Source organism: Pseudorca crassidens, chromosome 10 (assembly GCF_039906515.1).
Source record: "Pseudorca crassidens isolate mPseCra1 chromosome 10, mPseCra1.hap1, whole genome shotgun sequence".
Taxonomy (NCBI): domain Eukaryota; kingdom Metazoa; phylum Chordata; class Mammalia; order Artiodactyla; family Delphinidae; genus Pseudorca; species Pseudorca crassidens.
The window spans coordinates 34,315,763-34,343,594 of NC_090305.1; the positions used below are offsets into that span (position 1 = coordinate 34,315,763).

A 27,832-nucleotide genomic window follows, 5' to 3' on the forward strand; every position below is an offset into this window, starting at 1 on the left:
TTTTAAAGCATTTTATAAATTTATTTTAAAAAATAACAATTGAAATGACATCAATGATCAATCACCTGTGCTCCCCCTACAGCTGAGGGAAAAAACCTTCCGTATAGTTGAGTCCCAAAGGAAAATCAAGACATTATTATCAGGCACCCATTAGCCAGAAAAATGCTGTTGGTCCAGTGGTATAGACACTGACATGTTCAATGTACCAGTGCAATTAAAATATATATTTACAATTATCCTGCGGAAAAAAGCACTCAAGAAGTGAACTATGCATTAAACCAGTTATTCACTCATCCATTCACTCTTTTTGCATCTATGAAGCCATCACTAGTCACAAGGACAAATGAATAAAAGAACTTCTAGTAACAAAAGAATCCAAACCTCACCCCCACTTTGTGGGTTATTATGTGCTAAAATGACCACAATAAAAGGGCCATGAGCTACCTGAAATGGCAATGACAAAATGACAACTGAAGCATTTCAAATAAAACCAAACTCAAACTCGTGAAAACAAAAATCCGCAACAATATGAGGTTGGTATTACTATGTACAAACTTACAGACACAAATAAATAGCATTTTAGAACTGTTGTTGGCTTAAGTACTAGAAATTAGGTCTGAGGAATTTCTTTCTGAACTCTGCATCTTGAAGTTTCCTAAACAAACCAAAGGATATAAACTCTTCATTGTTTCTAGTAATCTATCATCTGAAGAACTTGAGGCTTACTGAGTAAAGTTAACACCTGAAACTCACATAAAGAGCCAGAAGTTTCTAGTGAGCCCACAGGTCAACCCTGCCTAACATCCGCAAGCCAGGACAGACGGCTAGATTCAAGGGACTTGGGAGATACTTCACTTCCTGCTTTCTTTGCATAGCTCTGTACCTCTATTTTGTACCACTACAGTGATTTCCCTTTGTGATGTTTTCTTTAGAGGGTTTAATTTCTTTTCCTTCTTAATACAGCTAGAGTGAAATCAAAGAAAGAGCCAATCTCTACTCTTGGTATTTAAATCAAACCCAAATGTTCTTCAAAAGGATTGTTTTCCTTCTTTGTTTCCAAGAAAACAGCAACTCTTCTGAAATATCATCTTAGTTCTCCCAGGGTTCCACGTTTAGAAAAGAAACAGATTACTGAGGCACAATCCACTCTGGGAGTTGTGGTCCTGTTCCTGACCCTGCAGGAATCTCTATTTCCAGTCCGCAGTTTATCCCCAGAACATGGATGCAATGTGAAAACCTTTCCGCACAATGCCTACGGAGAAAAGGGGAAACAAACAGAAACTGGCACCAAAGAATCAGCTGCCATGGGAAGAATGAGAATGTTCGCTCTCCAGGGCCAGCACAAAGCGCAGGAGTGAAGCCAACATACATCTCAAGCTCTAGTAGGCAAACCTGGACTATGTCCAGGATAGCTTGATTGAACAGTGCTTTCCAGAAATTGTCAAGGACCAAATCTCAGACTTTTCCCTTTCCGTGCTTGTTAAAAGGTTATAGTATAAATGTAAATTATTCTCTTCATCTTAATGATCCATCCCAGGTATCCATCCACTGGTGAATCGTGCTATGACAACATCAGAGTATATATACTACCCTTTGTCCTTCTAGACGGAAACAAACATGAACCTTTCTATTCCCCAAATGCTGTCACAAAGCCTGTGATTGAAAATCTCTAGTTCTGCTCTGTTAAGGAGTTACTACAAATGTCCTCAGCACTTCGGCACAGAAGTTCTATAATTTTGTTCTCTACTTAGGAAAGGCAGTGTCAAGGCCCGGCACACTCTAAGTTGTCCTAAAAGTAACCACAGCAAGAACTACAGTCCATATGACCTGTCGACAGACAAGCAGACCACAACTTGTCAAAGCTAAGAGATTCAGCTATATTTTTAGTGCTTGAGTCTTTTATCAGTCTATCCCCAGAGTTAGCTTCTTCTTGGCTGGAGTCCAAAAATACCAACCTATCATCTGGGTAGAAGGGATTCTTATTATTACCACAGATTAGATGCATGTATCTCAGAGAATTTATTGTTTCCATATCATGAGATGAAGCTTCCTTGCCTGGAAACCATCTCTGAATACAAAGTGTCCATTAGTCAGCCTGAGATCCCCCATCAGAGGGATGGGCGCTGTTTGGAATCCATGGGAAGGAGTGGGCTGCAGCTTCCCTGACTGCAGTTTAGGTTGAGAAGGTCGTTCTCCTCTGCTGAGATGGCTGGCTGGCATTACCAGTCAACATTAAGTGCTAGGTGTGGTACTGCTGGGCTGGCATGGGTCCCCTGCATCATCCCAATCCATGAAATGTCAATGTCACCAACAGTCTGAAATAAGTCCTGACTGAAAGGGTGAGTCAAAGGCTTGCAACTTCAATTTGCCAGACATCCTTGCAATTATAATACTAAGCCACTTATTAAAAACTAAGTGGTTTCTGTCCTGTAGAAAAGGGCAGAATGTAATCGTCAGTGTCCCATTGGAAGAGGTGATCAGTTTCCTTGGAACAGTGGGAAACAGTGCGAGGAACATGACCGTGATCAGTTCCATCACATGGCCTGGGGTTAGGACACTCGGATGATCTGTGTCATAGCCTCTTCATCTGCTTGATTTGGATCCTACAAAGAAAGCATAACAATTAAAGTCCTTTGCAAAAGAACTGGGAACTCATGGCTCTCACTACTTATCACCAAGGGAAGTACACAAACTAAGTAAACCAAAGGCTTGTGATGTATCTAAGTCTGCACACACGGATTGAAACGCAGCTCCATTAGCAAAGAAGAGACAATACACCTTATTCTTAAAAAGATTCCAAGTCTCGCCTGGCATTCCATTAATAAACACTCCAGAGTTGAGAGTATCTCTCTTTTCTAGGCACCTATGCTGTGCTCTATGCTTAAGGATTAAGGGTCCTTAGGCGGCTAAGAAAAAGACCCAGAGAAACCAAGTCATGTTGTATATTTTCTGATCATCATATTTAAATACTGAGCACTTAGCAGGGCTGGAGAGGACGCTGGAATTAATTTACTTTAATGCACTCATTTTGTAGATAGACCTGAAGCCTGGATGGGTGAAGTGATTTGCCTGGACTAGAGTCAAAAAGTTACGGAGGAGCCCAGCAAGCACTAACTCCCAAATCTCTTGGCTCCGATTTAATCTTCTTTCCATTAAACTCTGCCTACTGCCTGCCTTTTACAAAACACCTGCAGTGTTCAGACAAGGAACAGCCCTTGGGAGTTCCCTGGCGGTCCAGTGGCTAGGATCTGGCGCTTTCACTGCCATGGCCTGGGTTCAATCCCTGGTCGGGGAACTAAGATCCTGTAAGCCGTGCAGTGTGGAAAAAAAAGGGGGGAGAGGATCAGTCCTTGGAAGCTTTTTGCAGCACTCCACAATAACCACCTTCAGTTCCTCCAACACTCTGAAGCCTCAACTGGTGTGATCCAAGAAAAAGCTGAAACATTTCTGGAGGTGGTAGGAACAGAGGCTGGGTCTTGATCAGTGAGCATGAACAATAACCAGCCTCTACTGAGCTCTCACCATGTGCTAAGCACTGTGCTAAACAGGTGCCTAATGTGACTTACTGCATGAAATCCCAACATTCCTATAAAGTATCAACAGCATCCCACTTTACTGGTGAAGAAAGTGAGGCTAAGTAACTTACAGAAATAGTTTGAGATCTGCTGCAGAAAGCAATGAGCAACTAGTATGCATCCTTGAGCACGGGACTGACATGATTAAGAAAGCACCATCTTATAAAGACAGATTTGACAGTAGTGCAGGTGGGATGTGATGGGTATACAGAATAAAGCATCAGTAAATGGGAGGAACGCATTAATTCAACAAACATTTACTGAGTGCTTGTTCTTAAGTGGGCATCATGCTAAGTACAATCGAGAACAACAATCCTCGACTTTCTACACAGCTTACAGTCTAGTGAAGGAGATAACTACTGCATGATCACACAGATAAAACAATATGATTATTATCAATATTGCACTCAAAAGAAAAGGAAGATGTGAGAAAATAATGGGGTAGAAGAGACCTCTGGATATGGCCTCTCAGATTTAAACCAAGACCTAAAAGAAGGAGATAGCCAAGCAAAAGGATGGCGTGAAAAGCTTTACAGACCAGCTACTATTTTGAAGTCAAAGGTTCCTGAACACTATAGCAAGAGCATAAAGACCAAGCAGCAGGAGGAAATAAAGCCAGAAGTGGGCAGGAGCGAGATCATGCAGGGCCTTGCTGGCCATGGTAAGAACTCTGTATTTTAGTCTAAGTGCAAATGGAAAAGGGTGGGAGTAGAAGGGATTTAAGCAGGATGGCGAGGTGATATGATACACGTTTAGAAAGATCACACTAAGATGTGGAGAGTGAACTAGAGGGGCACAAGAGGGGAGGAAGGGAGACGAGGCAGCTGCTGTAACTGAAGCAAAGAAGAGCAGGTTAGACCAGGCTGACAGCAGTTACGAGGGAAAAAAGTAACCTGATTCAGAGTATATTTTAGAGTTAAAACCAAGAGGACTTCAAGAATTGGACAATTGTAGCTTTAATAACTGGGTGAATGGACATGTCACTTGTTGAGATGAGTGTTTGGTTTAGTCATAAAAAAATAAAATAAAAACCAACAGTTCTATTTTGGACACACTGACTAGAAATGCCAATACGATATAATCAGTGAAATTAGATGTAAGAACCAGTATGGTTACAGACTAAGTTCTGGAATTACACTGCCTAGGTATGAATTTCAGTTGCACCATTTTATTAAATATTTTACCTTAGGCAAATGACTTAATCCCTCTAAACCTCAGATTCAAATGTAAAATGGAAACTATAATTCTTACCTCATGGGGCTTGAGCTTGTTGTAAAGATTCAATGAAAAAATGCTTACAAAAGAAAAGTGCTCAACATAATGGCTGGCTCATAGCAGTTAAGTGTTAGCTGCTGCTGCTGCTACTACTACTACACTAAGAAACAAACCTGTTCTTTGATAATCAAGAAAAGTGAGAATTTCAAGAAGGAATTAATAGTAATAACTGGCAAAGACTGGAGGGAAAAAAGGCCACTGATTAAAGACCTTAGTTCTTTTAAGGTGAAGAGGGCTCTAAGACACACAATGTTGCATCTAGTTTAGAGACTGATTAGTACCTAGTTTGAAAATGTCAGGAGGACAATGCGAAGGCTTCCACCCAAGAAAATACAAGGCAGTAAAGACAAGAATAAATGGTATAAATCTTCTTACCTGCATATGGGGACTATCTTTTTCCTTTGGAGAGAAAAATCGTCCACCTTCACCACGCTTCCGTGCCATGGCGTGACGGTGCCGAGACTCATGCAGGTATTTCTAAAGTAAGAAAAATAAAACTACTAGCTGAAACTAGCATAGCTGTCTAATGCTCAAAAGTTTAGGACAGCTGTGATCAAAGCCACCGGGGGCAATTATGACCTTGTATTATGGAGAAATCTTTGGAGAAAACATAAACAGCAGCTAACCATATCTAACTATCATAAGAATGTAAATGCCAAAAGAGTAATAACTAAATAAAGATTCCCCGAAGATATGAGAGAGATCACTACCTACCTCCCAATATATATCCTCTCTTTCACTTTAATAACAAACCAAATTTTAGTTGGCTGCTCAGTAAAAAGACTGCATTTCCTATACTTATTTGCAGTTAGGTGTGGCCATGTAATTAAATTTTGGCTAGTGAGATGTATGGAACTTCTTGAATGTTTCCGTGAAAGAATGCCTTTCTTATTCCCTTTGCTCCGAGGCTAGAGCCCAGACAGTCATCTTGGACTATGGACAGCACACTAAGAATATCAGGACAGTAAGAAAGGAGGAGAATGGGTCTTGAGGACTGGCAATGTGCTACCACAGCCCCAGACAATTTATCTCTGGACTTCTTTTACGTAAGATAAAAAAAACACCCTATTTATGTCATATTTTTTAAATATTGCAGTTGCAGCTCCATATAGCAATAATAAATGCTTTTACAAAAGGTAACAGCTATCTAACTTCAATGTTTGGAAGGTACTCAAGGAAACAAACTACATAAAAGGTAATTTCAAAAGTAGAACCCTGCCGTTCTCATCCTGTATCCTTCCCAATGTTATACATACCCTTCTTTCCTTTGGAATTTTCCCTTCTGCCTCTAATTTAGCCCGGGCTTGCCTCCTCTTAAGTATACGGTGGTACTGTTTGGCATTCACATAGAGAGGCTCTTCTTCAAGCATCTCTGCCCCAGGGAGAGGGATTCTCTGGATAGCAGGCACAGAGCCAGCACCAGGTACCATCTGTGTGAAAAGAAAATCAGAGCTTATTAACTAGTGACATGAAGCATGGACATGGGAGACAGTTTATTGGTCCCTGTTAGTTTTCTTCTGAATGCTACAAAAAGCAGCTTTTATAGGACACTTAGTTAAATGCAGATTCTTGGAGAACATTTACACCAAAGGCCTGCATTTTATTTTTTTTAACGTCTTTATTGGAGTAAAATTGCTTTATAATGGTGTTAGTTTCTGCTTTATAACAAAGTGAATCAGCTATACATATACATATATCCCCATATCTCTTCCCTCTTGCGTCTCCCTCCCACCCTCCCTATCCCACCCCTCTAGGTGGTCACAAAGCACCGAGCTGATTTCCCTGTGCTATGCAGCTGCTTCCCACTGGCTATCGGTTTACATTTGGTAGTGTATGTATGTACATGCCACTCTCTCACTTCGTCTCAGCTTACCCTTCCCCCTCCCCACGTCCGCAAGTCCATTCTCTAGTAGGTCTGCATCTTTATTCCCGTCCTGCCCCTAGGTTCATGACCTTATTTTTTAGATTCCATATATATGTGTTAACATATGGTATTTTTTTTTAACATCTTTATTGGAGTATAATTGCTTTACAATGGTGTGTCAGTTTCTGCTTTATAACAAAGTGAATCAGTTATACATATACATGTTCCCCTATCTCTTCCCTCTTGCGTGTCCCTCCCTCCCACCCATCTAGGTGGTCACAAACCACCTAGCTGATCTCCCTGTGCTATGCGGCTACTTCCCACTAGCTATCTATTTTACGTTTGGTAGTGTATATATGTCCGTGCCACTCTCTCACTTTGTCACCGCTTACCCTTCCCCCTCCCACATCCTCAAGTCCATGCTTTAGTAGGTCTGTGTCTTTATTCCCGTCTTACCCCTAGGTTCTTCATGACCTTTTTCTTTCTCTCTTAGATTCCATATATATGTGTTAGCATACGGTATTTGTTTTTCTCTTTCTGACTTACTTCACTCTGTATGACAGACTCTAGGTCCATCCACCTCACTACAAATAACTCAATTTCGTTTCCTTTTATGGCTGAGTAATATTCCATTGTATATATGTGCCACATCTTCTTTATCCATTCATCTGTTGATGGACAGTTAGGTTGCTTCCATGTCCTAGCTATTATAAATAGAGCTGCAATCAACATTGTGGTACATGACTCTTTTTTGAATTATGGTTTTCTCAGGGTATATGCCCAGTACTGGGACTGCTGGGTGGTATGGTAGTTCTATTTTTAGTTTTTTAAGGAACCTCCATACTATTCTCCATAGTGGCTGTACCAATTTACATTCCCACCAATAGTGCAAGAGGGTTCCCTTTTCTCCCCATCCAGCATTTAGTTTGTAGATTTTTTGATGATGAAGGCCTACATTTTTAACAAAGATTCCAGATGATTCTGTAATAGGGGCCAAGGAGCCATACTGAGAAATGACACAACCATGTCCAAATTTTTGTCCACACAACTGCTCCATTTTCTAGGAATGTCTGCTGCCATCTAATGGTCACGAATGGTAATCGTAAGGCAATAAAAGAGCACAAGGAAAACACAAAGGAACATAGGTTCAGATTGACCAAGTGCTACTAAATGCTTTTAGTTATATAAATAATTTAATTAAATTGTTAACTTACTATATAATTCAACCCATATTTTCCTAAACAAACAAAAACAAAACACTGTACTAAATGTATGAGGAAACAAGTAACGGGCTCCCGTGCCCCACTACCTTCCCAACTATAACAACTTTGAATGGTTGTATTGTTTTTTCTGGTAGTTCCTCTACTTCTGTGCAGGTTTCTACTACTCATTCTTAATTTATCCATTTTAGGTACTGTATACTGGCACCCTATTTTGACATATATGAGGATTTAGCTTTCACTCACACCACCCAACTCTCCTTCCTTATTTTCCCAATATATCTACATCACAGTTTTTGGTTTCTCTATTGATTACAATCTTTCTAATTTTGAACTTACTTCTTGTTTTACCCACGCTGGGCAATATACTTTCCACTTCCCGAAGATCAGTAGTTTGTATCTCCCTTCATTATTTGAATTATGAATAAGATTACAGAAAAGCAAATACATCTGTTTATCTTCTGCTATATCTCTAGCACCTAGAATAGTCTCTGGCACATAGTAGGTGCCCAGAATGAATTATGGTTTGTTGTAATGCTTATTGTAAAAGTAGATCTCTGTAAGTGTCTTATGGGATTAATTGCAATCCCAAGAGGTCAGCATTATAAACAAGCTTTATGAGAGATATCAAATTGCAAGTTGAAGAAATTTTCAAAGACAAAGATACATGGAAAAACAAATTACAGGTGAGAACAGTGAAATGAAAAATCAATTTTCTTACCATGACCATCCCTCCTGAGTTGACCACATTGCCTGCCACTGGTAGTGTCACAGTGACAGTCCCTTGCCCACTGCTGGTTGTGTTGGTATTGGCTCCGGTCTGAACAATCTGTGCTCCTGCCAAACTGGCTGCAGGGATGGTGATCATGCCTGAAACAGGGACTGTAACTTTAAGAAAATAAAACATAAAACAAACAAAAAACAGGTACACAGAAAGGAGGGAACACAGTTAGTCCCTCTTCTATGTGGCCCACACTTATGCACCCCGGAAAAACATACTCAATAGCACAAGGGGAAAAGAAGCTCTCTTCCATTCTCTCCCTGGTTTGCTGTATATAATCCAAGTAATCACAATCTTAGAAATTCTATCAACTATCTGGGTTCCAGTTCTGAATAAAACTACCCTTGAAGTGGATACTTCACTGGGTATTCCAATAATAGTTTTCAATGGGTGACCAGAAAGTTTGGAGGCTTCCCTTTCTATGGGTCAGTATGACTCCAGCTATATCAACCGTTCTTATATATATGAATAACCTGCTTCAGGATGAAGATTTTTATAAACTTTTAATTTGTCTACCCTAAATTGACAATGAGTCAAACAGCTGCAGGACTAAAACTTCCAATTAAACCAGGTACTCCAAGCCCCCAAGCTATCAACAGCAGCACTTGAGAATTTGTTCATCATTCTCTGAGCTCCTGCCAGTTCAGGCCCGAGTCATGGGAGAGCACGCTTACTGCACTCACTGGATCTTGTATACTGCCAAATTTTAATCACAGGTCAAACCTTTAGTCATAGAATACAGACCTCTAATAAGGGCTATGCACTGTGTTTATTTGGTCACATGCATGTCTCACTCACTAGACTAGAGGGTCTTTGAGAAGAAAACTACTTCAGTAATGTGCTACATATACACAGTGGGCATATAAGTCTTCTTGGAATAAATTAATAATGAAGAGTGGCCCAGAAAAAAAAAAAAGCAGCAATAGCAATAAATGCCAACTTGACTTATGATGTATGTCTCTACCACTAAAGAAACTCCATATTTCTAATCTTCTATTTAGAAAACATTTCTCCCCAGAAAGAATAAAAAGCTTATACAATCCGTAGGGTCCTAGTGGTTGTCTTTAACAACCACTGTAGTTCTACAAATGGAATCAACAATGGTCGCATACTGGTGACAAGGAACTAACAATCAACGGAGACTTAGAGGAAATTTTGTTGTTTTTCAAAAATATGTCATATAGAGGTCGCCACAAAATTTCGAAAGCAGTCATTTGCTCAGGATAAGAAGGATGCCCCCAAAGTGCCACAGAAATGACGGGTACACGTACCTTGCTGGAGAATGGTGCCATCTGCGTTAACTGGCTGATAGACGATGGTCTGCCCCTCGGCAGTCTGTGCCACTTGCTGCCCCTGGACAGCAATCTGCTGTTGCGTCTGTAGGAAATAAATAATGCCACAGTTGAACGCATTCCGAAGACACCACAAGGAAAAGGACTATGTAGTCCTTTTTAAGAAAAAGAAATTTTTCTTCCCCATTTCTACTACATGTGAAATATCTGACTCAGTTGTCTAATCCTCCCAAAGCAGCTGTGCTCCTGTGTTGACACAGTGGACAGTGGAATTACCTGCGTCTGGCCAGCAGTGACGGCTGTCTGGGGCTGCTGGATGATGATCTGCTGGGTCTGGCCCTGCTGGCCCTGTACCTGCACAGCCTGCCCACCCTGGATCTGGATCTGTCCAGGTGGGACCAACTGTATCTGCGGAACAGAACATAAAAGATTAGTGTCCTGCTGACACTGGCCTCCTATGGTTCTGGAGTGTTAGTTACCCAAATTCCTCTAGAAGGCAGGGAATGCCCTAAAGAGGAAAAAAAAGAAGTCCTGTTTTGCTCTATTATGAATTAGAGATAACTTGTTTTCCATTTATGAAACAATGGGGGAATTTTGAACACTGTCTAGGTACTGGATGATATTAAGGAATCAACGTCAGTTTTTAAAACGATGATAGGCTGGCATGTGTATATATTTTTAAAAGCATGTTCATTTAAAAATATACCCTAAATATACCTAATATACCATATTTTTAATAGATGAAATGGTACTACATATATTCAAAATAACCCTTGAGTAGGGGAATACAGATGAAAATGGATTTACTTAAACATAATACTAGTTTGTGTGTTAAAATGGGTGATGAGGATTCACCATACCATTCTCTTTGTTTTTGTCTGTTTGAAGTTTTTTATAATAACATATTGAAAAAAAATTAAGTAATTCCTAATTTTTCCAACTGGGATTCTATAAATATGCATATATAAAATCCTTAAAAGATTTTGTATAGAAAGGTTGAGACTATCATATCAGACATCCCTGCAGTCAAAACTGAGATTTAACAAATTAAATTAGAAAGTGTTGGTAAATAAACAAGTAAAGAAATTTATCTGGTTATCTGGATCTTTTTCTACCTGTTTTGGATAGCAAGGAATACGTGTTACTGGTCAATAGGGTTTCCTCTTCTATCTATTCATATTCTTTGCCCATTTTTCTACTGGATTGTTATTTTCATATCAATACATAAATTTTTTTTTTAATGTATTCTGGATACGAACCCAGTTAAGTGTTAAAAATACCTTCTCCAAATTTTGTCTTCTACCTTTGTTTTATGATATATTTTGATGTATACAAGTTTTTATTTTAAAGTAGTCAAATCAATTTTTTTTTGTCTTTAAGAAATCCTTCTCTACCCCACAGCATAAAGAAAATATTCCTGTAAAGAGAATATAAATGTTTCCAAGTATGCTTTTTTCCATTTAGATTTGTAATCTATCTAGCAAGTATTTTTGATATAGCATGAGGTAGAGAATAATTTTCTTTTTTGATATCATTCTTAAACCATTTCCTCACTGATACTTTATACTATTTTTGTTATATACCAATTTCCAATATTCTTGCATCTATTTTTTGGCTCTCTACTTTAGTTCCATTGTCTATATCAAGCCAGGGATATTAATCTGAGAGCATAGATTTCACTGGAATTCTAAAACAGAAGATGCAATCCAAAAAAAAGGTTAAGTACACTTCTAAAAGACACAGTTATTCAAAAAACACTAAAGCAACCTCTAATAAAAATGTATCGAAATTTTAAGCATTCTAAGGGAGGCTATGGGATCTTACCTAGAGCCATATTATATAACATTAACAGAAAATAAATTTTCCAAGATGGTTTGATTAGTTACAGTCCTGCTTGGAGGGAGGGGAATAAAATAACCATTTCAATGTCTCTTAAAGGCCAAAAAAAAAAAAAAAAATCCCCAAATTTAGAGCTGAAAAATCACAGAATTTAGAGCTGAAATGAACCCTAGCAATCACCTGATATAAACTGCATTTTCAAATGAGAAAACTGACACTCAAATGACTTGGCCAAGATCAGAAAGTTTGTTTAATGGCAGACCTGTGAATGAAGTCAGGTCATCGCACTCGTGGTACAATGTTCCTAGCACTGAATCACACTATTTCTATTCAACAGAGAAGAGGGAGTGGCAAGGGGGGGGTTGGAGACGAGGCAATGACAGCAAGGACAGAAATGAAACAGCAGTGTGAAACTGAGGCAAGTACACACACTAAAATATATTTAAAGGCTCACACATTTATGCATGGAGAAAAATGGAAACTATTTTTAATCCTAACTAAAACTCTATCTTGGCAAAAATATGCCAAAAGCATTAAAAATGATCTTACCCTTTGCCCAACCAATTCTTCCAATCCAAAGAAATTACCATAAGATTAAATTCAACTGACAAAATAAAGCTATAAAATTCGAATACATTTATAGTAATCTTACCTATAAAAGCAAAAAAAGAAAAATGAAACAAAAATCCCTAAATACACTTTGTAAATTAGAAATTCTGATTCATCAAATTGACCATTATGAAGGAATTAAAAATGATAAGAAAATCATGTGGGGGATAAAAAAAAGCAAAGTAAAACAAACAAAAACACCAAACACACAACAATGAAAACTATATGCATGTGTATAACTATGTCTGAAAGGTGTGCACAAGACTACAAGGGAATATGCAAAACTTAAAAGTTTGATTTATCAAGCATGGCCAAATTCTTTCAACTTATATTACATTCCTCCAGAAAAATGAAGACATTAATGAAATAATTGTAACTGTTAAAACTAATTAAAGATGTAAACAGCTTTAGAAAATTTTAGTAAAAAGTTCATAAACATATATACTCATTGGGATTTAGCTATTAATTACAAAGGTGAGATGACTTAAGTATATACCTCTCTGAAAATTATTTCTCACTAACAATACTTCAGTATTAACCCCTCACCCAAAGTCAACAGTTCATCCTTTTTAACAAGGACATAACACTCCACATGAATAAAGTATGATGTATTCAACCATTTCTTTATCCTTATTAACACTCAGGCTACAATTATTTATTTATTTATTTGCTACTAGAATGCTGCATGTACAAATGTCTTTGTGTATTTTCCCCTACATATTGATGCTTTTCTTCCTATAGAATAGATTCTCAGAAGCAGGACAGGTAGATCAAAAGGCTTATGTATTTAAGAGTGAGATACCTTTCCAAAATGGCTTTAGAATTTGAAAATTACCAAAAATAATGAGTGTTTCATTTTCTTCACACCCATTCTAGCACTGGATATAATTACTGTTTAAAATTTTTGCCAACAAGATAAAAATCCCTCTAAAAATTTGATGCCACAGAGTTGTGTGTCCTGTTTACTTTTGTTTTCTGTTTCCAAATCAGTCTTTCCAGTGGATTTACCTAACTATATGTCTGTTTAAGGAATCAGCTTTTATTTACTTTTCTACATTTGTTGGTTTTCTACTTCATTAATTTTAACCAATCTTTTGCTCATTTTGTTCTTTTCCCAACTTTCTAAGAGAAATACCATTGTTTATTTGCAGTTCTTTTAAAATATTTAAGTTTATAAATTTTGCTCTAAGTACAGCTTGAGGTGTGTGCGACAGGTCTGAACTGAAATATTTCCATCACTTCCTAGATAACTCAAGTTATAAATTACATGGAAGGAAATGAAGACTATAAAATTCCCTCCCCCAGTGCCCAAAAGTGCCAACTGAGATCACACCAATGAATTACTTTTATTAAACTAGATTCTTTTTATATTCTTTACATTGATTTGAGATCACGTCTAATATCTTAGTCCTTACCAGAGATGTCCAATTTCTGTATAGCTCTGCTTTATATCACTGACACTACAAAGGTGGGAAATCGACTAAATGCGAACAGAAGGTAAGAAACAATTAAGTGCAATATCAATTTTCAGTTTGCAACAACCTATTTCTTAAAACCTGTATCCTATTATTCTGTCTAAACATTTTTAAAAATACCACTCACCTGCTGCAAACCCTGTGTCCCAGATACAGGTACTTGCATGATGGTTTGACCTTGTCCACCAGGAACAGCCTGGACCATGATGGGTTGGCCAGTTGATGTGATTAACTGGCCTCCACTGACTTGTACCATTAATGGCTGCCCCTGGACCTAAAATAAAGTAAAATAAGAACAATGAAATAACATAAGACACAAAATGGTTTTTACCAAAAGACAATCACTGCATCTACTCTGCTGCCTTGCTAGAGGAGGAGAAGGTAGGAGAGACACTAAGAAAATAAGTCTCAAGTCCTCATCCTCAAGTAGTCTTCTTTGAAAATACAGTATCTTTGACTAAATGCCAAGCTGAATACTTTAAGGTCAGATATAATGGAGAATAGGCAGTCTTTGGGAAGTCTCAATAGATACAAGGCATTTATCATCAAATACAGGCTAAACCCATGAGAAGTATTTAATCAAATCATCAAGGCTATTATTTTTGTTTTTAGACCAATATCCAGGAATACTCTCTAGTGAAGGCTGGAGAGGAGGCAATGAGAGGGAGGGCTGATGGTGGGGATGGTGGTTGACTGCAAATAAATTCTAAGTAACTTGTAAGGAGTAAATCAAACTGAACCTAGCAACCACTCCAGGTTAGGTAGTGAGCAGCTCTGGGAGCTTTTATAGAATGCCCTTCCTCCCTACAGTTTCTCAAGCATAAATGAAACATGTATCTTTTACCCTCTTCACCTCACTAAGAATTCTAATCCTGTGGTTGCTCAAGGAGCCCACTAGCAAAAATGCCTAGAAATATATTGCTGGTCAGTTTGCAGTCTCTGTGGTGGAACCTCTCACACTGGACCCTGCAATACCTGCATAGTTATTTTAGCTTTAACAAATATGAAAATTATACAAAGCACTCAAGTGCACCAAAAACTCCCAACTTTCAAGCTCCAATGAGTAAATGGATTACTCCAGAAGCTGGGGCATTGTAAGTGCTCTGTGACATCTTGAGTCTCAATATAAAAATATCTAGCCAACTGCATTCTGAAAGCCAAAAAATAAGCCACTTTAGTTCAATAGAATAGCTAAAAGTCCAAACTTTCTATCTTTGTTTTGAGGAATTATTTGTAACAGATCAAAAGAAAATCCGTATATCTGAAATAATCATTCTTAATGCTAGTGAAAGTATGTTCAAATAAGAGGAATTAGTTAAAAGACCGATCTGTCCTAGATTAGTAGATTAGATATTAAGCCTCCCCCGACCCCCAAGCATATCATAATCTTCAGGAACATTCAAATCCTGTATTTTGTTAAACTGTTCATTGAGAAATTCCACTTTACTTTTTAAAGACTTGCATATGCTCTATGAGGAAAGACTTTCCAGAATATTTATTGCATGACTAACTGAAAGAAGTATTTAAAATTCTCCAAAATAGTGAGAGCGCTAGAGGAAAGGTTTCCATTATTTTCATAAAGTACCTCCCTTTCTTTAAATAAAATCTGCCTAAGTAGGAAACACAAGTTTTAAGGCACAGCTATTAGTAATTTTCTGGCTATCCATCATCTTAACTTTTCCCTTCATTGACACACTTTTCCCTATATATGCACACGATGAACTATTTGAGACTCCAAGGAACCCACTGTTTTTACAACATGTGAATGAATACAAGCATACATGCATCAGACAAGAAGCCATACAGTTAAGAGCAGGTTACATTCCCATTCCACAAGTGGTTAATGACAGTATTGTTTTATATTTCAATAAGATGAAGCAAGCATGAGAAACATGAATAACAAACTGCTGAACTGAGATTTGAATATAGTTTGGGAGTACCTATGAGCTCAGCTTATTTCAGCTTAATTTATGTGCGGAATTGGCTGTACATCATCATCAAACACTATTAGTGGCAGGTTTGGGAGTGGGGCTGAAAGGGTAAAGTGAAATGAGTACAATAAGGGGTAGTTCACTGCAGGATACTTGCTAAGCAGCACTAATAATCAAGTGAGATGCCAGTTTTACATTCTAGGTCCTACTCTGAATCATTTCCATTCAATGGAGGGAAAAAGGCAGGGTACTCAAATCTTGTCAATTTCTCAAAAATATGGTCATTTTAGTTAAAGTAACCTATAAACTCAGAAAAGACTTATGCTTCTTCACTTATCTTTATATAGGAACCGGCCAAAATATAACCCCAATTTACATATTTAACTTGGTCATACATAATGTTAGGAAACTGCATTGTTTAAGTAGGAATTCTAATGGTGGCTATAATACTTAAGACTTACAGAAAGCATATTCCACCTCTGTCCAAGAGCTATGGGGCAATCTCTGCAGATCTAACAATAAGACAAGTCATTATTTCCCCAAGAAAGGTAATGAAAAGATAGCAGTTAAGAGATTAACAAGATTCAGAGATTAGATCAATCTTGTCAAGTGCAATCATTATTGCAGGACAGGACAGCCAAGTTGTCCTTTTAATAAAAATAAAGCACAATCTACCCTAGTAAAATGTATATATTTTCTTCTCCACTATCATAATACAAACTCAAGAAAAGTTACCATGCAATCTTATTACAGTTTGATCTCTAAATAGGTTCTAAAGCCACTTGTAAGAATTTCTTCCTGTCCCTCATACTGATTCTTTCCCAGACATTCCCAAAGAAACATTAGCCAAACGGCACTTTTCAGAAAATTGATACTGGGGTCACTACATGATTTAGCATGAAACATTAGGAAACTGGCATCTTCTAAGCCTAAAAGACAAGTTAGCAGCATCAAAGACATGCAACTGACTTTGCCATTTCTCCATGAGATCCTACCACAAACAGCACCAAACATGAGGAGAGGAGAAGTTCATGCAGTGCTTACAGAGAATCAGAGAGGGCACCACTACCTGGAGGGTCTGGACTTGCTGGCCTGAGGCGGATGCCACCTGGGCCTCAGTCTGCAACTGGACAGCAGTAACACCACCCTGCTGCTGAGAACAGGAACAGGAAGAGCTTGAAATGTGTCAGGAAGGAAATGTATAGTTCAAGACATGAGGTCACCTTACCTCTTATGGGAGAGGGAGGGTCTTCTTTCAATAGCCCCACCCTACACAGGACTTTCAAACTGTAGACTCCCTATACTGAAGCTGTTTTGTTGAAGTAACAGATTACAGATATTAGCCCTTTGTCCCCAGAGTGGAACTCAAAACACACTTCCATGACTCAAAAAACCCAATATAGCTGACATCATTAACAAAAACATTTTTAACACAGTCCTTCCCTCCAAAAATAGGTATTTGATCCTTCTTCGTGAAGTTATTTTAAAGCTCTTTTTATTTCCTCAATTGAATTCACAAGAACAAAAAAGTTAATCAGGTTTTAGCAGCTTTGAAGCTACAATGAAGAATTTCTGGAACTGAAATGCAATCCCCAGAAAGGAAGAATGAAGGTAATCACTAGAGCCAAAATCATCTTCAAGAGGTCACTCACTGCTCTTGTGTCCCCAAACTAGGATTACTCCTACTCATCTGGACTACCTTAGAAGCAATGTTTTCACAGATTCAACCTAATTTTTATTACTCCGAATAGTAAGTTCTGACAGAACAAGAATTCACCCACCAGGGCATTGGTATGAATGGAGGGTCCTCTGTGGAATCCCCTTTTCTACCAAGGCAGTTGAAGGAAGCTGCGGTTACGTGGAAGGAAAAGCCAGCAAAGGAATTTCGATAATTAATCTCTTTTAATCAAGGGTAGCTCCTTTCTTTGATCATTAGATGGAACAACTCACCATCAAAACATCCTCTGCCCTCCCTACTAACTACTTTTCTATATTATCTAAGTTCCATTTTGGAAATAAAACATTCCCAATCTTGGCCTAAGGTTAAATCAAGGCATAATAAATTTCTTTTCTTCCAGGGAGAAAAAACCAGTGAAGTTTTCCTAAAATAAAGCCAGGTATAAATCATCAGAAAATGTAATCTGTGTATAAATTCAAGAAGGCAACCTATATTAATTAGGATAAACCAGCAGCAGGGAATTCCTTTCTAATATGTGCTTATCCATAAGTGTGGCTATCTAAATATTATCCTCATGTTAAACTAGAGCTTTTCAAAATAAGCACTGTGATGGATCAAATCAAAGGACAGTGGATTTCTTAGAAGCTATCTTGGTTTGTTTATTGTGGCCAAAGCCTTACTAGACCACAAGGTAGCTTAATCAATAAGAGAAACAACCAAATTGAATCCAGGAAGAACAAAAAAAACCCCTGCATAATTCCATCTGAAAACAGACTAGGTGTTTGATTTCTAATACGATAAAAGGGGGCAATTTACTATTAAACCAGGCTCCCATGAAATCAAATTCTAAGTGGTTATGGACTGGATATAGACTTCTGAACAGAGAAAATGAGAGAAACTGCAAAACACCCAATCTTTGAAAAGCACTTCAGCACAAGTCACCAGACCCACTCTTATAAGATCTGAGACCTCTCAATTCCGCTACTGAGCAGTGCTATTATCAGCTCTTTTGCTGTGATGTTTAAAGCAGTTTTACTTCCATACCTGCTGCTGAATCTGTCCAGCCTGTACAACAATCTGCTCTGTTGAACTATTGCTGTTTGCTGTATACTGTTCCATCGTCCCTCCAAGTTAGAGTCTTGACCACAGTGATTTTCACTCTGGAGATCCTAGAAGACTTCAGGATGCACTCCTATTAGAAAGGTAGGAAAAGTAAAGTGAGATTGTTAATAAAGGCTTCACCAGATGCTTAACCTTGATAACGCTATTTAACATATGTAAAAAATGCTTTGTCATTTCTCATCAGCAAACTTTCCTTTCAAAACTACTAGAGCAACACTTAAGAAATTCTCATTAAGCTACAACATCACTTTGTTACAAGGCCTATTTAACACTGATTTTCAGGTCTGCACATGTACTTTAGAGAACAGTTTCTTTAATTTGTAACACATTTGCACTACATATGGCAAGCAATTTAAAATTTCAGGATTTATTATTTAGTAAGTAATTACCCAGACCTGAAGTCAAACACGTTGCTTATCAAAATCTCCATTAAGTAGTGTTAAGTAAGAAAGACCGAGCAAAGGTTCAGGAGTTTGTGTTTTAATCCAGAGCAAGGAATACAAAGGAATTACAGAAACAGCAGACTATGATTTTCTCTGAAGACTTTAAGTTTTCCTCAGTCATGAATCTGAATGCCTAATAATACCCCACCCTTTATTGTATAATTTTAACTTTTACTATGATAATTTTCAAAAATGTATCAAAATAGTGAGAACATTATAATGAACCCCTATGGCCATTACCCAACTTCAACAATTTTCAACCCATGGTCAATCTTATTCCACATATATCTTATCCACTTTCCACCCACCCCTGCATTATTCTGAAGCAAATCCCAGACACTTTATTATTCCAAACTCCAAAAATACATCAGCATCTATCTCCAAAGAGTAGATTCTTTTCTTTATCGTTTTATCACAATGACATTGTGCCTCTACAATCACTTCAAAACATTAAAAAATTGTAAGCTCTTAATATCAAATATGCAGTCAATGCCCAAATTTACTATTCTCATACACTTTAACAGCTGAAAGCTCCTTTTTGAAATAAGCACACAATTAGATAAACTGAAGTGATATTTGAGAACCTTGAATGAAGACCTGATTCAAAAATTTAAAATTATATAAATTATCAAAGGGTAATTCACCTTGGAAACATGGGGGAGGTACAGCTGTATCTAAGCAAAATGTAGATAAATCTTTCCCCAAACTTTTCCCCAGGCCTTCATGAATTCTAAAATTTGAATGACAAAGTTATGTGAGTTACATGATCTGCGCATCACAGCAGCAAAGCAGTGCACCACTCTCCACAAATCCACACATGGTGGAGGATATGAATCACCCAGCATGATTGTAAGGTGTCTCAACGTGATATGAAGAAATCAAAATATATTCAAGTGCGTGCCCAAATATTAGGAAGAAGTATCTTGATGGATGAATAGATGGAGAGATAGATATATATAGGTATCTCTCTGAAAAGGCAAGTATAGTACATTAACAGTAGACTCTAGATGAAGGGTATACAGGTGTTTATTATAAAACACTTTTAACTTTACTGTATGTTTGAAAATTTTTATACTAAAATGTTGGGAGGAAAATCTAATAAAAATCGATTGAGCCTATTACTCATAACCAAATTGGTATGTAGTATAAGAGTGTAAGAGTTATAAACAAGTGACAGGATGACTATGTCATCACAGCATGATGGTGTGTGGCGATGTGGTTCTTCAACTCACTACCCTTGCTCTAATGGAATACTCACCAAGCACACATCTAGCTATAATTTGGATTTACATATACAGTAGCCAACAGGGAGCAGATATGATCAGAAACACAAGTAAACTTGATAGTTATTTCTCATTGCATACTGAAAAACTGGCTTTCTGATTTTTATGTCTCTTCTGAATTGGGTGACTCAGTTGGCTCCTGAGAGATTCTGGGAACAGTACAGAAAATCAGATTTGCAGCCAGACGAAGTGGCTCTTCCAGGGAAGCGAATGGTCTTCCCTGAACTCTATCTTGTCTCTAACTGTAATACACACAATACATTTATATTTCTAAACTAATAAAATTAAAAATTAAGGGTCATGATACAAAACAGTGGTGTGATTGCATTTATATGAAACCCTGAATAGGTAACAGTAATCTAGAGACAGAGAACAGATCAGTGGTTTCCTGGAAATGGAAAAGGGGGTAGAGGGGAAGGTGGGAAGTTGACTGGAATAAAGCATTTGGAACTTTTCTGGGGCGATAAAATGTTTTATATTTTCACTGTGCTGGTGGTTGCATAGGTGTGTAAATTTGTCAAAATTCATCAAAATGTACACTTAAAATGATTATCCTTTATGTCTAAACTATATCTCAAAAGAGTTGATTAAAAAAAATAAGGATCAGGAAGGAATGTCCTCTATATTTTAACAACCCATCCCACCCCAAATCCCCTTCCTGTATAAGATTTTTTCCTTGACCGCTAATTTCCAGAAGTTTACATCGCACTGGAAGTGCAGGGAAATGACTAATAAAACGTCATGCAGATTTTCTTCTTAACTAGTTTATCCTGGTAATACAAATGCTGCAATTTAAAAACACTTAAATTCACTATACTTTGAAGGGTCAAAAGGAAGCAGCTTCAAGTCTAACAGCAATTCTCTGTCATATTAACGAGGGAGCGATTCAGCATGGAGCATGATATTGAGACTGCTAATGGTGAAGGCTGGACGCAACTGGCTTCTATGAAGCCACATGTTCCCATTACTGTGAGCTTCAATTAGCAGAACTGCAAACATCGTCCTCTTTCCTCAAGTGCCTTTCGGCCACATTCTGACAGAATTAAGCCAGCCAGCTTTAGTCTGTCTAGCTCTCACTCCTAACTCAAAGTTTGAATGTTTTTTCCTCAAAGAGAGAAAGTGAGTATGTTTATTCCGGTTAGCAAGAAAATTTCCCTTCCTCTTCACTTCAAGCTGCAGAACCTGAAATGCAGCTAACTACTTAGGAATCCATTCATTGTGGAACAACACACATTTTTATTTTAAAGCTAAAACTTCCAGAAACTCAACTATAAGCAAGTGAAAAACCCCATAGAATTATCATATTTGACAATCACTACCAGGTAAAAACTAGAACGGCAGCTTTCAAACTTTGTTGACAACTCACAGTAAGAAAAACATTTCACATCACAAATGCACATGCAACATGTTAAAAAAGTAACTAAAACAAAAGTTTCATGAATATTTACCTTCATAACATAAGATGAACTGTGATAGTTTCTATTCTATTGTAAAAAATTACCAGCATTGGCCCACTAAATTGACTTCACAACTCAACAAACAGGTTCTGATCTGTGTTTGATAAAAGACTAGAGAACAAAGGGCTGTCCAGCTTCCCCATCATCCAAAAGGTTCTGGATTGCAGTTCCTAACTTGCTTCTTAATCTCCACGAATGATGTACCACCTGTCAGACACCGTCCTGAAGGTTTTAGAAATAAAAGTAAAACTGTGACTAAGATTTTAACTTCAAAGAGTCTTTAAATTTAGTAAAGGAGTAAAAATCTGTACTGAACCCCTAAGAGAAAAACAAATATGGGAGTATGGAGGACACAGAGTTCTTCCAATTGGGAATCGATAAAAAGGCTTTAGAAAAATGTGGCATCTGACCTGGTCTTAAGCATGAGCAGGATTTATATATGTGATGAAGTGGGAGGGAATGGAGTGCTCCAAATGAGGATAGAGCATAAAAACAAGGAGAGAAAAATTTCCACATATGAACAGTATATACAAGGCCACATGTCAAGAGAAAGCTAAGGCCAGATTACTGTATCTCAACATTCCAGGCTAAATTTTTCTGCAGATAGGTGGAGTCTCTAAAAGGGTTTAGCAAAAAAGTGACCAGACTATAACTGTCGCTTAGAAAGAAGTCTAGCAAAAATGTTTGCTGGTGTTTTAGTGACTAGATATAACCATTTTTAAGTACCAAGGTATTCATCCAGTCCAAAGGCAAATGTAAACATTCTAAAAAATATCTAAACCACAGTGCTCCATCTGTTAGATATTTTAAGAATTTAATAAAATTTAAAAATGACTTAAACAATGAAAAACTCATTACAAAAAGTGAAAACAAAAACTGTCCTCAAATTTTTAGTAGTGGAAAGAGCACTCCTCCTCAGGAGTAGTTTTCTGCAACCTACCAATTGTATGACCTTAGTAACTGTGATTATACTAAAGGCCTACTCTATGTCGCAAGGAGTGCTGCACTCGGTGCTTCACATGAGTAAAAACTTTTAAAGTCCTAGGAGAAAAATCTTCCTTTTCCCCCCAAAGTCAGCTGCTATTGTGGAGCAGAACCCCATAAGCCAGAAACTTATTTTTCCAATCTTAGAAAAAAGTGTGTTTCTAGATTTCTCCTATCCGAATTTCCACAAAATAACTGCTTCCGAAAAATTCCTTAGCAAGATATACAAGTGTTTTTACCAACTGGGCTTTCCAGCCTAAACTCTCACGGCAACTGCCCACTGCCCTATACTTTCTTCCCCCTTGAACACACAGCAAAGCTTGGTGCCTCTGCACTTGCTTTTCTCTTTGTGAGCAATGCTCTTCCATTCTTTCTTGTCCGAAGAAATCCCATTATCCTTCAAGGCCAATCAAAAGTGTGGCAATGCTGGCCTTCCACCGGGGCTGTTGGTAGCTCACACATCAGTGCACCACAGAACTGAACCTGGCCCCGTTACAGCACTAACCGTGAGATATTAATTACTGTTCACCTGTCAATCTCCACCAGGCTGGGAAGGTTCTTACCGACCTCTAACCACTCCCTCCCCAGCACACAGATGGACGCCTGGTACATACGAACTGTTCGATACTTGGTTGTCAACGGAGATTTCCTTTCACCCTAACCAAAACCCCACAAGACTGTTACGTTTCTATAAATACCTGCTGAGAAAACATCAACATACTGGAAAAAAACAAACCAAGAGATGGCTGTGGACTGAGCTAATGAGTGAAACCTGACACGTTCAAAGTGACACAGAAAGGTTAAAAGAAAATAATTGTGCATTCCCAAGGGAGCGAGAGTTCACAAGATGAAAAACAACAGATAAGACTAATGAAAGCAAATTGTGCAGCCTTCGGGAAAAGGAATGCACAGGGCTCGCCACCTTCTATAGTGAGGTTCCAGGCACCGAATGGACAGGCCTTACAGCCCGGGCAAGGACGGGTGACCGCCTGGTTGCGCTCCAAGACGGAGGTTTGCAGTTCTGCCCGGCGATCGGGGCGGGGAAGAGAGGAAATGACGAGCCAAAAGGGGGTGGTAACGGCGCCGGGCCGGAGACCCGGGACGAGCGTGCTGGGAGGTGGGGCGCAGCGGGGCCGGGGAGTGGGTGCACTAATGGATCCCCTCCACCCATCAGGGGGACAGCGGGGACGGCGGGGTGGGCAGGGCCCCCCTTTCGGGCCACCCCCTCTCCGCGCTGCACGCGGGTCCCGATGGCTGCGGCGCGCGTCTTCCCCGGGCCTGCCTCCCGACCCAGAAGGGCTGCAGACAGACAGACCCGCTCACGGAGGGGTGGGGTGCGCGGGCCCCGCGGGGGGAGACTTCCCGTCCCGAGGGCCAGAGCGTGTTGAGTGCAAGGGCGGGCTTAACTGTGAGGCCGGAAGGACCAGGAGGAAACCGCCAAGGCCCCGGGCCCACGTGTGTGTGTATACCTGGGCTTAGGGGCCTTGGTGGCAGGCAAACCCAACACCCCCCGGCCTGGGGCCTGAGAAGCTGTGCCTAAGGGTCGGGGGGACGGGGACGCATCGCATCCCCAACTGGCTCTGGCACCCTGCGAGGCTCTGGACCCCGAGATGCCTGCTCCCGAGGGCGCCATCCCCGCGCGGGGCGGCCCCCTGCAGGCCTCGGCCGGGAGTGCCCTGGGGCGCTCGCAGGCTCCAGCCTGGGCCGTCGGGAGCCCAGCTCGGCTAGGCTCAGCTTGACTCCCCGGGCTCGACGGGCGCCTGGGCCTCTCCTGAGTGGTCAGCGAGACCCGCCAATCGGGGCGCTGGGGCCGGCTCTGGGCCGCTGGATATTGGCTCCTCACACTCACCGTGCCTCGCTCCCCCGGTTCGCTGCCCGCGCTGATTGGCTCCAGTACCGGACCCCGAAACCCAATCAGAGGCTCCAGCCGCCGCTGCCGCCGCCACTGCCGCTGCCTAGCAAAATGGCGAAGCCGAACAAAGGGGAATCGGGCCTCCCTCCAACTGCCTCCGCGCAGGCGCCTCTGAGATCACGCCCCCTAACCCGAGCTCGGGCTCGCCCCACCCCCAGCTGAAGGAGCACTGCTCAGGCGTCCCCTGAAGCCACGCCCACTTCCCTGATTGGATCACACCCCCCGGCCGAAGGAATACGCAGGCGCCTTCTAGACACGCCAGACCCTTCAACCCTTCAACCTTCAAACACCGCCCTGAGCATAGTACCACGCAGGCGCTAAGTTACTCCTTTGCCAACTGCCCTCCCCCGCCTATGCGGCCCCTGGAGACACGCTCCTGGGGCTAATGCGCAAGCGCCGTTCTACCCAACTCGCTGTCTCGTTACGCATGCCCGGGCGGCGGCGGGGTACTCTATGGAATTTACCAACGGAAGTTCGGCGGCCATCACCAAAGAGTGCAGGTTCGGCTAGCTAGCTAGAGGGGCTCGTTTCCGCCCCGCTCCCAGGTGGTGGGCGGCCATCTTAGGTGCGTGCAATTAAGAGCTTTGGCGGGATTGGCTCCACATCTGGGCTCTTCTCCTGCTCCCCACCTACCAGAGCCTTTCCCCGCGGGGCGGGACCTCCTAACGGCCGACTCCTTTCCAGGTGAAGGGTAACCCCGGTACGTTGGGGCTTTGCACGAGCCTCCCCGCTCCCTACCACGGGACCCCGGGACAGGCCCCACGCCCTCGCTGATCCGCCCTAGGGTAGGAAACAGAGAATGGGAGGCCTCTCTAGACTTCTTCCCGCAGCTCCCCCCAAAAGATGGGGGTGAGCCTTCCTTGAGAGGCCGCCTTCCCTCTCCACCTGCCCACGCCTCGGCAGTACACTCCCCCAGGCCTGTATACTCCCTAGATGCGGCTTAATGGGACTGTGGCCAAGTCCCACCTTTTTGCTTCTTGGCCAGATCCAATGGGGAAATACTTTTGCATCTTGCAGGGAAAAGGAGACTGTCTTGAATCAGCCTTACTCGGCGCGGGCGCGGGGAAAGGAGGAGGCGGGTCCTAGGACCGCCTTTCTTCCGCTCCAGGAAAGCGCGAAATGCGAGCGGGGGCCGTCCGCCTCCGAAACCCGGCATTCTTTCTTTTTCTTAACCCCAGAAGAGTTTTGCATTACTTCCTAGAGGCGAACTTACTTTCAGCGATAAACGGTGGGGGGGAAATGTTTGTACGTGGGTGGTCAGGGCAGTCTGAAAGTAATATATTCAGGTTGCCTAAGTATTTTTACTTACTTTCCCCTTTTTATAGTTGAAGAAACACTTAAATTCTGGAAATAGCGACTCAGTATCATGGCTGGCAGCCCTAATGAAGATTCAGAAGGAAGCAGAGTGCGTAACAACTATTAATTTACTGGTGAATTGAAATTCAGAATAATTGAGGTCAAAAGCGTAAACACTTTTTAATTAAACCAATAATTGAATTGTCTTTCTCTCTCCTGCTGATTTACTTTAGAAAGGCTGATACAGTCCTAGGCAGAGACCACCCATCACTTTCTTATGCACATGCTTTAATTCGCTTTAGATAACCCCTTAAATTAAATTCTGAGGATTTGTCTTTAAATGAAGGAGGGACGGAGAAGTGGTGGTGGGCACAGTAAAGGAAAAGAAATAGCTTAGTGTTTTTCTGTCACTAATGAAACTTTTCTTTCCCTTTGCACATTTTAGATTACTTATGTGAAAGGAGACCTTTTTGCATGCCCCAAAACAGACTCCTTAGCCCACTGTATCAGTGAGGACTGTCGAATGGGCGCTGGGATAGCTGTCCACTTCAAGAAGAAATTTGGAGGGGTACAGGAACTGTTAAATCAACGTGAGTTTTGAAAACAGCTGAACTTATCTGCCCTGGCTAGAGCATCTTTTGATGCTCTTGTTATACTTAATGATTAAACAAGATATACATGCACAGATGGGGTTCCTAACTACTGAGTCCTTTTAACTCTGCAGATTAAGTTTTTCCTCTACAAAAATGGCCTCTAGTTTGGGTCCTTATCACAAGAAACCTGAATTCTTGTAAAAGTTTTAAATTTCTTCCCCGTCTTTTATAAATCTTTCTTGATAATTTTACTCCGTTTCTCTGAAACCTTTAATAACTCGGGAAGTGCTTAGCAAAGTCCACAGATTTTAGCTTGACATTCAAGATCCTCTGTTTACCCATATTGTGCTATGCTTCAAAGAGTTTAGAACCTTTTCCTTACAGACTCCTCCCATCACTTTCTACCAGTGATTTTAAACCAGAGATGTGTATCAGAATCACACGTGGGGTTCTGAAACAGTTGCTCAGACCACAGTCCAGGCTTACTGAACCAAAGTTTCCACTGGTGATTCTAATCCCAGCCTTTAAGAAAGCAACTTCTTACTGCTTTGTATTATATTTATTTCTAAACATGACATGTTTTCCTGATTGAAATCTCTTTAATAATTAAGAACTTTTAAATACATCTGTGTTCCCCTTAATGCTTAACGCATTAGCTGTTTTTGTATGTAAAAGGATTATTATTAAACACATTTGGCAAGTAAAAAGTGCTGTGCATTCCAAAACATTTCACGGCAATAGACATTAAAGTTTTTTAAGTGAACAAGTAAGGGTATATTTGAAAATGCAGCAGGACCAAAGATGGGGTGTGAGGAAAACATGATTCAGAAAACATTAAGAAGAAAGCTGGAAGTTAAGGAATACAGTATTTAGGAAGGCTGATGAGGATCAAAGTGTTCTTCAGGGTTGAAAATTAATTCTAGTTCTGAAGTAGACTCAAATTTATAAAGATTTTTTAAAAATCTAAGAATGGAGATCAGTGTTTCGGTTTTCTTTTTCTTTTTTACTATTAAATAACTGTTTTTCTTAGAAAAAAAGTCTGGAGAAGTGGCTGTTCTGAAGAGAGATGGGCGATATATATATTACCTGGTAAGATGGGGCCAATTCTCAGTAAGTTCTAAGGATTGGTAAACCAATGGGCTGTACTGCATTTATGTCGATCACAGTGTTTCATTCCAGACAACCAGAGATGTCAAAAAGCTG

At 40.1% G+C, this 27,832-nt stretch overlaps 2 protein-coding genes across 18 annotated transcripts in view; one reads left to right on the forward strand and one right to left on the reverse strand.

The window, feature by feature from the left end:
- Nucleotides 1–25,783, reverse strand: NFYA (nuclear transcription factor Y subunit alpha). 12 transcript variants are annotated; one of them, XM_067753023.1, is made up of 11 exons: nt 24,678–24,847; nt 19,749–19,834; nt 18,584–18,731; nt 16,928–17,014; nt 14,058–14,204; nt 10,284–10,415; nt 9,987–10,092; nt 8,656–8,822; nt 6,107–6,280; nt 5,226–5,327; nt 1–2,603 (listed from the first exon to the last, which is right to left on the reverse strand). In XM_067753023.1, exons 3-11 carry the CDS (start codon nt 18,656–18,658, stop codon nt 2,550–2,552), a joined length of 1,044 nt encoding a protein of 347 aa, XP_067609124.1. In that variant the 5' UTR covers nt 18,659–18,731; nt 19,749–19,834; nt 24,678–24,847; the 3' UTR covers nt 1–2,549. The 12 variants fall into 12 exon arrangements, with proteins under 12 accessions (XP_067609124.1, XP_067609128.1, XP_067609127.1 ...); XM_067753027.1 differs by lacking the exon at nt 24,678–24,847 and adding an exon at nt 23,751–23,867; XM_067753026.1 differs by lacking the exon at nt 24,678–24,847 and adding an exon at nt 21,836–22,031.
- The window catches only part of OARD1 (O-acyl-ADP-ribose deacylase 1), a 6,713-nt gene continuing 3,897 nt past the window's right edge, over nt 25,017–27,832 (forward strand). Inside the window, exons 1-4 of one of the 6 annotated variants that reach the window (XM_067753042.1) lie at nt 25,017–25,305; nt 26,066–26,145; nt 26,482–26,626; nt 27,660–27,718. In XM_067753042.1, coding sequence (XP_067609143.1) covers nt 26,107–26,145; nt 26,482–26,626; nt 27,660–27,718 — 243 coding nt within the window. In that variant the 5' untranslated portion in view covers nt 25,017–25,305; nt 26,066–26,106. Of the gene's footprint in view, nt 25,526–25,793; nt 25,969–26,065; nt 26,146–26,481; nt 26,627–27,659; nt 27,719–27,832 lie in introns of those variants that run through there. The other 5 variants (XM_067753038.1, XM_067753039.1, XM_067753037.1 and 2 more) reach the window with 5 other exon arrangements.